The 17,051-nt window shown below is 39.4% G+C and overlaps 1 protein-coding gene across 23 annotated transcripts in view; it reads left to right on the top strand.

Annotated features, from left to right (window-relative positions):
- The window catches only part of Afdn (afadin, adherens junction formation factor), a 149,572-nt gene extending 143,976 nt beyond the window's left edge, over nucleotides 1-5,596 (top strand). For all 23 annotated transcript variants that reach the window (XM_063233060.1, XM_063233048.1, XM_063233063.1 and 20 more), the window contains 2 exons: nucleotides 2,619-2,703; nucleotides 3,568-5,596. In XM_063233060.1, the coding sequence (XP_063089130.1) occupies nucleotides 2,619-2,703; nucleotides 3,568-3,721 (239 nt within the window). In that variant the 3' untranslated portion in view covers nucleotides 3,722-5,596. The remainder of the gene's footprint in view (nucleotides 1-2,618; nucleotides 2,704-3,567) is intronic.
- The last annotated feature ends 11,455 nt before the right edge of the window (nucleotides 5,597-17,051 follow it).

Below are 17,051 nucleotides of genomic sequence, written 5' to 3'. Positions count from 1 at the left end.
ATACTAAAGCTACATTTTAGGTTTCCGTTATTTAATATGAGTAGAACTTTGGATTCTGTTATTAGATTTTGCAGTGATTCCTGTCTTTTATGGTGGCTTGATAGGGCAGTTAAGTGTCTGCTGAACTGGCTTAACAGCACAGCTTGGCTTCAGGCCAGTGACCCCTGTGGTCCTGAAGCACTCCCACTTCCTCTCCCTTCTATCTGATTGCATTGCTTCCTGTTAGCTCACACTCTTGAGTGCCACATAGCTCTGCAGCCATACCTTAGAGGCCTGCCACTCCTGTGAAGCAAATTCCTCTTCACAGACTGCCCAGTACTTGAGTGCTCCTACCTGTTCCCAGGATAGAGCTGCTGCCACGTAGATTCATCAGGCGGGCTTTGAACAGCACTGAATGTCACTCTTGGGATATAGCTAAGTTATATCCAGATCATATTTTCCATTAACTTTGCTATAAATGCAATTGGAATTCTGGGGCCAAGCATCCTCATAACAGTAGTGTTTTCATGAATAGATGCATCTTCTTAATTGTATGTGATTCCATACAGATAATATGTAGGCATTCTGAGGTTCAGGGTAGCCTTTTACAGGAAAATGTGTTTTCCAGGATTCTGTCATTTTCCCACCTGAATGAGAGCCCTAATCTACCTTGACTCTGTATACAGTATTTAAGTTGAATCATCTTGAAGCCAAAATTAAAATCTTTTTATGTTTTCTACTATAACTATTACAAATATCTAGAATGTGGTTCATTTTAAAGACATTATGGGATAACAATTTTGAAATAAAATGCTGTCATATATCAGGTTTTACAAGCCAAATTACATATATTTTATAAGTGTCACAGTCATATCACTAATGCTTGCTTTCACACTAAAGTACCACTTAGGAGCAGATTATATCCTATGTCTGTTGCCCAGTCTCTTTGAGATCTCTTGTGAAGTCCGTAGCTCGGGCACAGTGTATTTGCCTTCTCTCATCTCAGCCTATGCCACACCTCTGTTCCAGCTTTTTCTCTTCTGTGAACTCTCTGACAGTACTACAGATGGTACTTAGCCTCTTCCACTGGCTGTGTGAGGAACAGAATTCAGATATCACTCAGAATGAATACAAATTTCAACATAGCATTTTTTTAAAAGATGCATCACTAAAGTTCTTTGGAAATTATTTGTAATTGGCAGTATTCATGTATAGTCAGCTGAGAGTTTTTGATGTTCCAATGAAGAGTAAAATTTCTGAAAATTTTGAAAAGTTGATGTTTACCAGTGGAAGAAACAAGTATCATTCTCAGCAAAGTTCAAAAGATACAACACAGTGGTTTTTTTGAAACAGACAAAATGAAGAAAAGGTTTGGAATCAAATTGGAAAAAACCTATCATCCAAAGAACTTTCTAGAGACTCCTATGGATTGCATTAACATAGAGAGTGTTTCTGTTGTGTCTTTCGAGTCTTTACTGAAGGTGGCTCCCATGTGGCAACCTGGACGCCTGAGCATGTGGCCGGCAGGGTGCTCTGCAGTGGCACTGTGCTGTGTCTGCCCATGTCTCATGAGTTTTCAGGACAGGCTTTTCATATGGAAGAAAAAATTCATTTTCTTGAAAATTCATTTTCATGCAACTTGTCTAAGAAAAACAGTTTTTAGTATGAAAATACTGGCATGATTTTGTGGCCTATTTTAATTCAGTATTAAGTGCTGTCAGTATTTGTTGAGTATTTTGAACATGTAATACTCCAATCTCTTTTATAAGCACAAGATTTCTCTAGTATGAATTAGTTTTTCTTTTATAAATTTTAACAATAGAAATACATGAATTCTGATTTTTTAATATTAGTTACAGTACAGTATTAATGAATACTTACATACATAGAAACTTTTTATCTGCATCATCTTTTTTGATCTTTGATAACCACGTAGAGCAAGAAGAGGTTGCACTCGATCTTGATGGCTCAGCCAGTCCACAGCAGAGTTGGGCACAGGCCAGGTGCCCGCCAGACTTACCCACTCCTTGCTGCTAAGAGAGCCTTGTTCTCATTTTGTCAATTTTGTGTCTGCAGCACTAGTGTGGAATTACAGGTGGGGTTTTTTTTGAGGAGAAGGGTTGATTTGGTTTGGGTTTTGATAGCTCATTTATTTAAAAAGATTTATTGTTAATAATTATAACAATTTATCTTGAAAAAAATTCAGTAGTTATTCTGAAACAACTGTATGAGTTTATTTTATAATCTTTGAGGCTTCATTTGCTCTGAGTGATTTTGTAAGAAAATTCTTAGTGTCAGAAAAATTTGCTGACCCTATTTAAGTATATCTTCTGTGGGTTTGCGTATTTTATCTGACATGGCCACTTTGTATATGTCCATTACTGTTGCCACTTTAATAAAAGACAAAAGCTCAGTGATTCAGCAGCTATGGAATACAGTGAGTAAATTATTCTGGTCACCAAGAGATGTGAATTTTCAAATTGGTGGATCTTTCATCTCATATGAAGGGCTTCTTGCTTTCTTACTCACTCTGTAATTGAAGGTGTCTTATGTTTCCTTGAGCACTGATTTTTTATCAATGAGTAAAATTTTGGAAGTGATCAAGTACTTTATCTTGTACTTTTTCTTTTTTGGAAAAGGACCACACTCTTACTCCGGGTCTGCTGGGACAGTTACTGGCCCCCAGGATACTGCTTGGGATCTGAGAGAGAAGCGTGCTAGAAGGTACTTAGGGTTGTGTTGGGCCACATGTGTGATTCACGGCTATCCTTATACCTTATGGCATTTTAAATCATGTGAAGCTGATTGAAATTTCAAAGACTTCATTCTCAGCTCAGTTGTTTTCCATTATACAGTCATGTGAGCGTATAAACTTTTTTTTTTTTTTTTTTTTTTTTAGTACCAGGGATCGAACATACAACCTCATACTTGCCAGGCAGGGTCTATGCCACTGAGCTAAATTCCTGGCCCTGAGCATATAGGCTTTTAAACTCTGTGTTGCTAATCTAGTTCTGTTTCAGACAGTGATACAGGTGACTGGACTTCTTGGCCAGGACATTAGTAGTACCTATGTTGCTGTTTTTTTCCAACAGAGAAGGTTAAAAATTTAAGGGCGATGGCCCAGGATCTGCTATGTAAGGCCAACCTTGATGGTGCACAAAAAATAAGTAGAAATGGTATTATACCAACTGTTAAAAGCTGAACTAAGCAGTACCATTCTGTAACTAATAGATATAATTGTAGATGTCTCTCACAGCCTTACAAGTTTATAAAAATGGCAGATTTTTAAAGTGTTCCCCTTTAGTTAAGCTTGTTTAGTTGATAAGAAATATTTAGTTGCTGAAGTTTGATTTGTTTTTGAAAATTGGATTATGACTGGGAAAAGTTAACATTTTGGTAAGGTGAACATTTTGCTTATTTTTATATAGTCTAATAAATTTAATTATAGGAAAAATAATAGCAACATTTAAAAAGAGTAAGTTTCTCACTGAAAATTTTCGTTACTTGCCTATTATGCAAACTTGCCTGGTTATAAAGAAGTTAATTCTATTTTGATGAGTGATATTTTTGCATTTCCCTCTTGCCTAGCCAAGATACAGATGTGCCTGGAAGTTCTGGAGCCCCGGAGAACCTGACATTCAAAGAGCGTCAGCGCCTCTTTTCACAAGGTCAAGATGTATCTGATAAAGTGAAAGCTTCTCGTAAATTAACAGAACTGGAGAATGAGCTAAACACAAAGTGAGGACCGTCCAAGGCCACTTTGTGTTTGCCCAGGTTCCCTCAGCATGGGTGTGCAGGTGTAAGCCTGAAGAGGAGAGGGGAGGTTATATTTCTAAGTGATTTCTAATTCTGTTTCTAAAATTATTGCCATTTAGACATGTTGTGGTTCCAAGAATTTTTATTTTACTGTACCAAGAAATTGACATTTGTACAATAGGAATGCCATCTGATTAAGTGACCTGACTCATTTGACACATTGTTTAGTTTCTTTTTGGAGTCTTAGGCAAAGAGCCGCAGAGTAGAGGGCAGTAGAGGTAATAGAGTGTGCTTCCTCTCCCATTTTCTCCGGTAATCCTTATAAGGACTGCAGACTAAGTAGTTCTCTTTCTGTTGTTTCTCAAAAGTTTCACTTTGGCTGCCAGATAGAGTAATTGAACCACCCAGACCACTGTGCTCACTTGTAGTCACAGCCTTGCTTGCAGGAGAGAGAGCCCGGGCGGCTGCTCCTCCTGCACCACCAAGGGTTTCTGCCCCAGAGTACTGGCCATGCTGAACACAGCCCATCTCTCCCCTGATAGTGAGCCCTCCTGATCAGTTCTTAAGTGTGATTATGTTAAATATTTGATTTTATAAATTCTCAATGAAGAAGATCTAGAGGATTTAGTGTTAGGGGATTTTATTTTTTATATATACCAAGTTATTGGTAGACTAATAAATGTTTGGCGATATTGAAGATGACAGTTGTTAGAAAGTTTACTGATATTTCAGAATTTCAAGGAATCTATAAAGAAAGGTCTTTAGCTGAGCAGTGTTCATGTGATCAGCGTCAAAAGTATCAAAGAATGGGAGATTCATAGGTGACGCTCAAACGCTGCTCTCACACAGAAATTTTAAATTTACAAAAGCAATTTACATCCATGTTTTGTCAGGAAAGGAAAAAATTCAGTTACGCCATCTGTAATTTAAATATTACAAGAATAACTCATGACAGTTTAAGCTATTTTTTTACAATATATTAGAGTTATTTAATTTTAATTTGTGAATTATGAGTTACCACTGTCATATCTGTGGGTATGTGGCTGATGTTGGGAGACGAACCTCAGTTTGCTTATATTGTGTGATATTAAAATGGTATATTATATATTACTTCGTGATTTCAAGCACATCTCCTATTGGACAAAGCCTTGATGGGGCCCAGATGATCTTTTTTGTACCTGTTCTCTTACAAATATGTATGTCAGGAAAATGCGCACACTTTCAAATGAAGAATAGAGACACTCGCTGCCCCTAGAAACCACTTTTAATATAAGTTGTATGATAAATCGTTGAAAGTGCAAGTGTAAATATTTTTTATGTCTGTCACAGTTCTTATTTGAAAGTGTGCTTTTACTGTTTCCTCTGTAAGAGTCAAATGATCCTGAGAGTTGATGAAGGATTTACATGCTTGCCCCAGGAAAAGCAAGCTCCTCCTGGTTTCTCAAGAGCACTGGTGGCCTTCCGGTGGCAAGTTCACACTTTTCTTAGAGAAGACGACACAGGTGATCAGTGTGTTCATATGTAGAAAGGCAGACAGACACAAGTACATAGAGATTCCTGTGTGTTTATAAAACCCATAAGAAAGTGGATTTGGCCATCCCTGGACAATGAGGTCAAATGTGAATATGTGTAAAAGTGCTTTTCATAATGTGCATTAATTACTATGGGAAAAACTTCCAAACTGCTGTAGTTTTCCATTTCTACTGTATTTTGGTTGCAACCTATTTTTAATAAACTTTGTATGTATTTAAGGGTATTTGCTATTGTTTTAAAAGTGCTGACAAAGTTTATATTTATAATATCAGCCTTCCTCTTCCTTGTTTCCATCTCTCCACCCATTCATTAAACAGTGCTGAGTATCGCTCCGTGTCAGGCAGTGTTTTCTGTTTGGGGGGGCTGTATTGTTTTCCTAGTGACAGCTGACTGATGTTCGTGAGTGGCTTTCACACTGGTACTATGCAAGAGCTTGGCCCCCTAAGCCTTCAGGATTTCTGCTTTGCACCGTAGTATCCAGGTGGCCACTGGGGATATTTTTCAGTTACACTACCTGTCATGGCCACTGTGAAATTCCTCAATGTGCACAGTAATAGTAAATGGTACCAATTAGGTGTCCTGGTAAGGTATAGTGCCCACTCGAGATAGCTGATGTGAAGGGGTATGTTGGATTTTAAAAGTATAAGTGCAGTGATGAGGAAACGGGCTCTTACTGGCCAAGAGCAAGCCCCAGGGCCAGGCCAGGCCAGGCCTGTGGAGATGGAGCAAAAGGAACAGCCCTCCCCTCGGGTCGGTGCGGCCTCTGAGGGGTGTTTCACCTAAGCTGTGCCTGACTCTAGTTTGCTTTTCTTCACAGAATGTGAACTTCCTGGGAGTACCAGGATGGGACAGTCTTATAGAACTTAGAGGACTTTCTTGGGGTCAAAGAAGAATGGAGAGTTGGTCAGAAGATCCAGTTTCAGATAGGGAGAATGAGTTTTGAGGTCTGTGGTACAGCAAGCTGATTAGTCAATAATATTGCACTATAAAGTAAGTAGAAAAGAAATTTTCACAAGAAAATTGCATCTGAGGGCTTAGAGGATGTTAAGGGGCTCTTTCTGATAGAACCAAATGTTTATATATTGGAATTATGGTATTTGATTTTACTACGTTTTGGTGCCTAAAATGTACTTAAAGAGTTTGAGAAGAGAAAAACTTAAGAGACTGAGAATTCGTACTGATTCAGCACCATCTTACAGCCTGTGTTTCTGTGGCTGTTACAGAAATAATGATTCTGACCTAGTGGTGCCCTGGCGTCTAGACCACATAAAATAGCAGTAAAACCCTTGGTGATTTTCTGGTGTACCATTGTACACCAGAAAAATTTCCCTTGTGCTTTGTTGAATGGAAAACTGATTCCAAACATTTTGTTTTGTTTTGTTTTAATTCCAGTATTTCATATGTAACCCCAAAGGATACATCGTGCACTTATGATTGGAGTATGGGACTGAATTTAAAGTGCCTACTCTGCTGTTGGCATGTGGTTACTATCCTAAAGTAGCCCTAGAATTAATTCTGCAGTAGGGACACAGAAAAATGTGCTTCTGGTATAAGTACATAGTAACCATTGTATAAGAAAGATACGCAAGGTATTGTGGGGTTGATGGAAGGACCTATATCATACTATAGAGATGGTGGACTAGCTGGAAAAAATGACAACAGGCCTGGAGGCCAGAGCCTTGGAAATCAGGGCAGGTGCCAGGTGGAAAAGCAGCCTGGGTATCTGTTGTGACTGTTTGTTCTTTTGTAGCAGGGTATCCCTAAACTGCTAAATTGCCCTGAGTGGGCTAGATCTTCAGGCAGCCTTTTAAAGTGCTAGGACTGCAAGCCCAGCAGGAGGGCCTCACAGGTACATAAGAGGGCCTTTTGTATATGTCATGTAATGAGTTCTCACCAGGTTTAAAAGGCTTGTGGGCTGCCCAGAATTTTCTTTAGGTACCTCTAGGGAAGGGTAGGAGCCAGCAGGACACTTAAAATGTCATGCCTTCCTTCCCCACACCCTTTTGCCCTCCCCTTTTGTATCCCAAATGGCCCCTGTTGCTACACTGCTCCATCACCCTGCCCCCAAGTTTCCATCCCTTTCTGGCCCCGCCTTCATCTTTACGCCTGGCCCCGCCCCTCAGCTGCCATGGCCTGGTATGAGAGGAGGGCCCCTAGCGGGAGCAATTTCAATAGTGATGATGGCAGTGGCCCTATAGGGCAAGGCTTCTCCAGTCGGCAAGCCTTCCAGCTGCGACGTCAAGCACGGGTGAGTCCAGAGCTATGGGGTCGGAACCTAACCGATACCAGGGTCTTGGGAGAATTTAGGTTATTACACGATTATCAACAGCCCCCACGCGGCTTGGGGGCAGGGCGCAACCGGCAACCGGGTCTACCGTTCCTTCTGTAAGGCCAGCACTGGGTAGGTGGTCAGTGGTTTGTGAGGTGGTCAGCTCTTTATCCTACTTGGTCCTCCCACTCTGCATTAAGTACCTACTGTGGTCTACACAGTAGGTAGGGCTATGATGGTTGAGAAACAAGTTTAAATCCTAGTCATAACCCAGTTCCAGAGGAGCCCAGGAGTATATCCTGGGTCGTGATAGCTAAATTGCTTTCTGGTGGTAGAGAAGTTAGCCGGCAGTGGGGATTGTGGGTCAGGGAGAAGCATCGCCTAGAGAAAGATGGTATCAGATGGTGCCTGGGCATCATAGAGGTTGAGAGCTCAACAGAGTCAACCAGGATGCATCTGGATTTAGATCATGAGGCCAAGGAGATAACTATGAAAACGTCTGAGGAGCAGGAGATGTGATCAGATTCATATTTCAGATGAGCCACTTTGTTGAAGACAGTGTGTAAGGGCAGGGGGCTTACCCATAGAGGGCTGTGTGAGAAAACCTTTGCCAGAGAAAACATCCAGGGTAGAATGTGAGGAGTTATGTGAACCTGCTCCCCAGCAAAGGAAGCAAAACATGAAGACTATAACAAGCATCTGTGTAAAGGTTCTGGCAGTTGACCTAAAGGAATTTATTGAAGGAAGAAATAAATTTAAGAAAACTCCAAAGCAAAAGCAGTAAGTCTCTTTCTCCCACTCCAATTCAGCTTCACAGAGGTGTAGCCTAAAGCAGAGGCCCCTTCTCCCTGGTTCCAGCTCAGCAAATTTGTCTTTTGGGAACAGGTCTCAGCCTTTCAAATATTTTCAGCAGTCAAAGAGGTGAGCCTGGGAGCTCTCTTCCATCTAGCCCCCACCATAGGAGTGTGGGGTTCTACCCCCCTGGAACACTGGGATCCTGTTGCTCTCCCCAGCTCACTTGTAGGGTATAAGCTTCACAATCAGAGGTCCATCCAACAGCCTGGGTGGCTGAATTCATAACAATTGAGGACATCAGTCCAAAGATACTAAGAGCCACGAACTAATCTACTAGGGCTGCTGTAGCAAAGTGGTACAGATGGGAATGCTTAAGCAATGCATTTTATTGTGCACAGTCCTGCAGGCTGAAAGCCTGAGGTAGAGGAGTAGCCAGGTTAGCTTCCAAGTCATCTGTACTTGGCTTACAGATAGCCACTTTTGCACTTCTGTGTTATATGCTCTTTTTCCATGCATATGGACCTCTTCACTCTGTGTCAAAATGCCCTCATCTTAAAAGATAACCAGTCAGACATTAGTAAGACTCACCCTCTTGGTCTTCTCTGAACTTTTTCACCATGTTAAGGCCCTATCTTCAATATATTCAGTTTCTGAGATACTAGAATCCAGACTTGAGCATCATAATCATAGGAGACCACAAGCCATCAAGGAAGTAGTTAGAAGAGCCCTTTTAGGGTTGAACAGCTCATGAACTGACCCTACCTACTTTAATTAGAATAGACATTAGAGAAATTTAGGTCCCACATCACTGTCAAAACAGAACAGTCAATAATAAGGGGAACTTAATAGATGGATATGATAGTATGTGAGGCAAAAACTTAACAGAGGGATCAGAAGACAAAACAGGCAAAAGCCAGACTAAAGCCAAGTCATCTGTGTGCAGGTTCAACTCTGCATCCACCAAGGAGCAAACTGAAGGTTTCACACCACAGAGGACGTAGGTTTCACTGATAGTCCAGCTGGTCCTGCTGAGCACACTGGCTAGAAGACAATACAGAGAACCAACTGCAAAGTGTGGATAGAAAGATCAGAATCTGGAGTTCCCTAAATTGTGTAGTACCAAACATGTACAGGATATACCAATAGGAAAATGAGACGTGAGAACAAAACAGGCAGCAAAAATTGGCCATAAAAATCCAGATGTTGAAAAGACTTCAAAATATCCATTAATATGTGTGCAGTACTAAAGAAAGTTGTGCTGGTGGAAGCAATAGATACTTCAACACATCTGTCTCATCACTAACAACTGTGGTTTGAGTGTGGTTGAGTGTATCCCCAAAGTACCTACCTGTTGGGAAGCTTGTCCCTAGAGCCTTACGAAATTAAGTCTAATGGGAGGTCACTGGGGCACTGCCCTTGGAATGGATGTATAGTAGAGAGGATTTCAATAAAAGCTTATAAGACTCACCTGCCTTTTATTGGGCTTTCTGGCCCTCCATAAGATTGCTTTCTCAAGGAACGCCTAAAGTAGAATAATATGGAGATTCACACACACACACACACACACACACACACACACACACACACACCACTGTAAAAATGTTTGAAGACAAAGACAAAGGGAAAACCTTGACAGCAGGCAAAAAAAAAAAAAAAACAGCTTGTCATGTAGGAGAACCTCCAGTGGTATGTATTTCTGACTTCTCATCAGAAACAGTGGTGAGGGGCAGTGAAAAGATGTGTTCAGTGCTGAATGAAAAAGTCTCCACTAAGAATCTTGTATCCAGAAAAACTTTTAAAATTTAACAAAAAATGAGACCATTCTGAGAAATACAAAATTGTTTGCTAGCAGATAGACCTTCCAAGAAAATACATAGTAAAGGAAATGCCTCAGCCAAAAGCAAGAGACACTCACATGGAGATGCACAGATCTTACAAGAGCACCAGTGAAGGTAACTGCATTTGTGTATTTCTTCATCTTTCCTCTCTCAACTGATTTTTTTTTTTTTTTTTTTTTTTTTTTTTTGAGATAGGGTCTCACTATGCAGTTCAGGCTGGCTTTGAGCTCACTTTGTATCAAACTTGCAACTCCTGTCTCAGCCACCAGAGTGCTGGGATTACAAGCGTATGCCACCATCCCCAGCTACTATCTTAACTGATTTTAAAAGCAGTTGTATACCACAATATGTATATAACTATACTCTTGGACCTGTAAGAAATCAAAATGTAATTGACCAGAAGAGGGATACAAAAGAAATAATGGAAGCAGAGTGTTTACACAATCAGATGATGAAACCATGTGGTATTGAATTTGCAAAACCAAATGAAAGAAAATAGAAATAGTGAATGAAAAGGTAAATAAACAAGTTCTATAAATATATACTTGCTGTTCTTTATTTTCTCACCTTCCTTGGTGAATTACATAAAATGATCATTATAACAGTATAGTGTTGCATTTATAAAAACAAAAAGGAGAAGAAAAATACAGCTATATAGAAATAATCTTCCTGTATTTCACTGGAGTTGCATTCTGTATACAGTCAACCCTAAAACATACTCTAACAGAATAACTCAAAAATTAGTGAGAAGGATCATAAAAACGGTAAAAATACAATACCAGAAAGTACCCATTCAATGCAAAGTAATGAAAGACATCAGAAAAGACACAAAACGCACAGAAAACAAAAAGTGGCATACTTTTTATAAGTTGATATCTTAGTTACTTTTCTTGCTGAGACAGGTACTTGTGCTCAATACACAAAGGAGGAAAGGTTTATTGTAGTTCATAGTTTGTAGAGGTTTCAGTTAATAATTGGCTGCCTCTAAGGCAAGGTGACAAGGAAATCACAAAGAAAATGAGATAATTTGAGGTGAGTGAAGATAGTATCATATAAAAACTTTATAGCATATAGCTAAAACACTGCCTGGACAGAAATTTACAACTTCCAAAGATGAATACAGGGTTCATATCAACAACATTCCACTTTATGACAGAATAAAATAACAAGCAAAGAAGGGGAGTTGGGACAAAAAGAAATGAGAAAACAGAACAGCTACAGAAAAAACTCAAAGCCAAAAATTGGCTCTTGGAAAAGATAACAAAATTGACAGATTTTTAGAATGGCTGACTAAAAAGAAAAGACTCAAATTACTAAGATCAAGACCAAAAAAAGTTGTTACTATAAAAAAAGAAAGAAAGTATTACAACTGATTGGAAAGCTTGCTTCCTGTGGACAGCCAACATGGGCAGGGAAATCCAGCCAGCTCTATACCCCATGCGCCTGCAGGCTGCCATTGGAGACCTGTGTTTCTTTCAGGCAGCGCCAACCAGGACAAACACACCTCTGTGTGCCTGCCACCGTCAGTGGAGTCCTGGTGTAGATACCCAGACTGAGAGAGAAGTAGCCCTGCCACCACACACCCCTGGTCATCAGGGAAACCTCCGTATAGCTGCACAGGTCTTGAGCAGCCTGCCCCATACCCTACTGCCTCCTGTGAACCTAGGTTCAGAGAAACCTAGGTGCCTCTCCTGTTCCCCTACGTTGCAGGAGGGGCAGCCGATGTGGGAAGTGCCTGTGACCTCACAACTGGCTTGTTAGGAGGAAGCCAGGAGAATGTCAAGACAAAGGAGCAAAAGACAATCTCAGACCTCCAGCCCACAGAAAATAAGTATGGGAGATATGGAAGAACATGGACATCACACACCTGAAATCTCTGAGAGAATAGTAACTGAAGCAAAGAAACAACTTCATGAGACTGTAAAAGTAATTAGATAATATGGTTCATGTAAAAAAAAAAAAATCACAAACATAATGAAAGAATTCCTGAGCATATCCAAAGAAGACATAAAAAAGAGGAGCATAGGAAAATGATGGAAACCTTGAATGAACAATAGGAAGGAATTACAATTAACGAAGCCCATTAAAAAAGATATTCAGGAAATTAAAAACTTAACTGAAAGCTGGCAAAATCACTGGAATGAGACTGAAGACAGACTTTCAGACCTTGAAGACAGGATCGCAGATAGTGTTCATGAAAAGAAAGATCTCTTAAAAATAACAAGGAAGACCTTGTGGGACCAAAGAACTCCAGCCAGTGGCGCATGCAGGACTGGACCAGATCCAGGCCCCTCCCGTGCCCCTGCCATCCTGGCCACCCACCTCAGGACCCAGGAACTCTGGCAAGTGGTGCACACCACCCCCACCCCCTACCCCCCACAGTCCTACCACTGCCGTCAAGGACCACCCTCCACCTCCTGGACCTAATATTACTGTTGGTCTTTGGTTCCCACACCTGCCGCCCAGAACTTTGGACTGGAGTGTATTGACCATGCTGTATCGAGGAGAGACTCAGTAACCCCTTATCCAAACAGAAGAACTCAGCAGGCTTCCATCAGTGAGGTGAATCTACCCCTAAAATAGGAATAGAGTTTGCCACGTTCAGTGGGTAAACAGAAGCAATACCAAAGCCCCCTCCAGAAGTAGGCCATCAGTGAGCTTGGCAAGAGTGTGGGTGAGCCCTTCCTCCACACAGAGAACATCAAGTAGATTGAGGAGGGTGCCAGTAAGGCCCCCAACCTGGAGAAAATTAAAAAGGCCTATGAGACACCCAGAGACTCAGTAGGGTCCCAGCCGAGACAAACATTATAAACAGGGAGACCTGGTACTCTGAAGACATTAACAGCAGGAAGTAAGGGTTGATTTCCATCAATACTCCTAGGCTTGTCAGCCTGGGAAGAATACAGGACTCACCCAACAGGCCCTGCAGCACAAATTCAGGTGACTGGCCCACCTCTTCATTGTGGGGCCCAGCAATTGAACAATCATCGGCCTTACATTAGGACCCCAAGATACACACTACCAACAGTTGACACTAGTGGGTTCAAGGACCAAATATTAACTGAAAGGGGAAAATGGCAAAACAAAAAAGCAAAATGTGGTCTCAAACATCTAGTCCATCAGGAGCAAGTACAGAAGACATTGAAATAGAGGACTTCAAAAGTAACACACTGGAAATCTCTGAAAAGATAGCAAGTGAAATAAAAAAATCCATGAGGCTATAGAGGAAATCAAATTAGAAGTAATCTCTCATCTAATGACAGAAATAATAACCTTAGTAAAGGAGTTGCTTAATGGAGCTACAGAAGAAACAGATTTTTTTTAAAAAAAGTACAGGAGCATGGATACTAATTGAAACCTTGAATGAACAATATAGAAAACAAGCAGAATTCATGAAACAAACTCAAAGAACAAAAAATTCTATTGAAAGCTGGCAAACCCATTTAAATAAAGCTGAGGATAGAATTTCAGACCTTGAGGACAGGATCACAAGTGGCAATCATGAAAGGATAGAACTTTTAAAAATAACAAAACAGCATGAAATGACAATCCAGCAGCTTCAAGATGATACCAAGAGAAATAATATAAGACTAATAGGCATCATTGAAGATGCAGGAGTCAATGCAAATGCCATAGGTAAACTATTCACAGAGCTAATGGCAGAAAATCTCCCAAACATGGGGAAAAAATCGGATATGCAGATAAGTGAGGCATATAGAATGCCAAACAGTCACAACAAACATAAATCTACACCCAAACATATAATAATTAAGATCCCAGACATGCAGCAAAAAACAATACTAAAAGCTGTTAGAGAAAAGACACAACTTACCTATCAAGGAAAATTAGAATGATGGCAGACTTTTTCAGCACAAACCCTCAAGTCAAGATGAGTTTGGAGTGAGGTATTTCAAGCCCTAAAAAACACTTCCAACCCAGATTGATGGACCAACAAAAACTTTCATTCAAGTTTAATGGAGAAACAAATACTTCCATGAAAAAGAGCAACTTAAGAAATTCATGTCCACCAAACCAACCCTAGGAAGAGTCTTGAAAGACATACCATACAGAGATAAAAATGACCATGATCTCCAGAAAACAACAGAAAGAAACCACCAGGCAGGGCAAGCAGTTAAACAAGGGGGAAAAGCAGAAAGCAAACAACTGGAACATAATATAGCAAAGATGAGCCAGTACATATCAGTGATATCCATAAATGTAAATGGCCTAAAGTCACCTATCAAAAGAAATAGGTTGACAAAATGGATCAAGAAAAAGATCCCACAATATACTGTATGCAAGAAACACATCTGACCAAAAAGGAAACTCATAGATTAAAAGTCAAAGGATGGAAAACAGTATTCCATGCAACAGGAACCCAGAAAAAAGCAGACATGACTATTCTGTTTGCAGACAATGTAAACTTCAAGCCTAAAATGATTGAAAGAGATAAAGAAGGTCACTACATACTCATGAGTGGAAAAATTCAAGAGGAAGAACTAGCAATTATAAATATATATGCACCAAATACAGAAGCAACTATATAAGACAAACACTAATGGACATGAAAAACCAAATACACAAGGACACAATTATAACAAGGGACCTTAATACCCCATTGTCACAAAGAGATCAACTAGATAAAAATTCAGCAAAGAAATAATAGAACTGAGTCATACCTGAGAGCAAATGGGCTTAATAGATGTTTACAGAGTGTTCCACCCAATCACATCAGAATACACATTCTTCTCAGCTGTGCATGGAAAATTCTCCAAAATAGACAATATATTATCCCATAAAATATTCTTGAGTAAATGCAAAGGTATTGAAATTATCCCAAATATAATATCTGACCATAGTGCACTGAAATTGGAAATTAATGGCAAAAGAAATTGCAAAACTTGCATAAATACATGGAACTTAAATAACAACCTTCTAAACAACCAGTGTGCTACAGATGAAATTAAAGAAGAAATAAAACAACACATACAATTCAATGAAAATGAGGAAATAACATACTGTAATCTGTGGGATGCAATGAAAGCAGTCTTAAGAGGGAAATATATAGCAATATTGTCATATCAAGAAAACAGAATGAGCACAAATAAACAATTTAATGCTTCATCTCAAGCTTCTAGAAAAGAAGAGAAAGTGAAACCCAAAGCTCATAGAAAAGAGGAAATTATAAAGATCAGAGCAGAAATTAATGCAATTGAAACTTAAAAAAAAACAATACAAAGAATTAATGAATGAAAAAGCTGTTTTTTTTGAAAGAATAAACAAAATTGACAAACCTCTAGCTAACCTTATCAAGAAAAAGAAAGAAAAAACCCAAAATCATGCAATAAGGTCTGAGAAGAGGGAAATTACTACGGATCCCATGGAAATTCAAAAGATCATGAATATCTACTTTGAAAATCTCTACTCACATAGAATGGAAAATACAGAGGAAATGGACAGATTTCTAGAAACATATTAACTACCAAAGCTCACCCAAGAAGATACAGCAATTTTGAGTAACCCAATATTAGCTATTGAAATTGAAAACAATTAAAAACTTACCAACAAAGAAAAGCCCAGGTCCTGATGGATTCACAGCTGAATTCTACAAGAAATCTAGAGAAGATTTGATACCAATACTCTTTAAACTCTTCAATGAAATTGAAAAGGAAGCAATCCTCCCTAAATCATTCATGGAGGCAAGTATTACTGATACCAAAACTGGAAAAAGACCTGTCATAGTTTATGACTGTAGCCCCCAGGCCTCATGCATTTGCATTATGCATTTGTGATTGGTTCATTGTCTAGAGCTTGGATTGATGGTGTCAGTGTTACAACCACATAGGGGTGGAACCAGCATACAATGTAATGGCAGGAAGAAGTTGTGTCTTTTGCTCTTGCCAGTGTCTGCCTTGCTGTTTGCAGCTGTCATGAACTGTGGGCCCACCATGCCACCCTGCCTTGGAGCCAACTGATTATGAGCTGAAACCTCCAAAAACTGTAAAAAATAAACCTTTCCTTTCCTAACTTTGGGCATCAGGTATTTTGTCTCGGTGACAAGTAAAAAGTAACTAAGACAAGACCCAACCAAAAAAGAGAACTATAGACCAATCTCACTAATGAACACTGATGCAAAGATTCTCAATAAAATACTGGCAAATAGAATGCAACAAATCATCAGGAAGATTATACATCATGCCTAAATGGGATTCATTTCAGGAATGGAGGAATGGTTTAACACATGCAAACTGATAAATGTAATATATCACATCAATAGAGCTAAAAATAAAACCACATGGTCATCTCAACAGATGCAGAAAAAGCTTTTGATAAAGTCCAACACATGTTAATGATAAAAACCCTTCAGAAACTCAGAATACACAGTGTCTACCTCAATCTCATAAAGGCCATCTATGACAAACCAACAGCCAACATTATACTAAATAGACAAAAACTTAAAGCTTTCACTCCAAAATCAGGAATAAGACAAGGATGTCCACTATCACCACTCCTATTTAATATAGTTCTGGAAATACTAGCCAGGACAATCAGACAAGAGAGAGAAACAAAAGGAATAAAGATAGGAAAGGAAGAAGTCCAATCACTAATTGTAGATGACATGACACTATATAGAAGACCCAAAAAATTTCATTGAAAGACTACTAGAGGTAATAAACAAATTCAGCAGTGTAGCTGGATACAAAGTCAATGCTCAAAAATCAATAGAATTCCTGTACACAAACAAAAAACTCACTGAGAGAGAAATTATGGAAATATCACCTTTCACAATAGTATCTTTAAAAAATGAAATTCTTAGGAATCACCCTAAGAAGGTAAAAGACCTATATGCTTAAAATCATGCTATGCTAAAAAAAAAAAAA

This window comes from Cavia porcellus, unplaced genomic scaffold, assembly GCF_034190915.1.
Source record: "Cavia porcellus strain 051 isolate PalLab524CR breed Dunkin Hartley unplaced genomic scaffold, mCavPor4.1 scaffold_22, whole genome shotgun sequence".
NCBI classification, from domain to species: Eukaryota; Metazoa; Chordata; class Mammalia; order Rodentia; family Caviidae; genus Cavia; species Cavia porcellus.
Note: the sequence above shows the minus strand (reverse complement) of the source record. Positions and strands in the feature narration are given on the sequence as shown.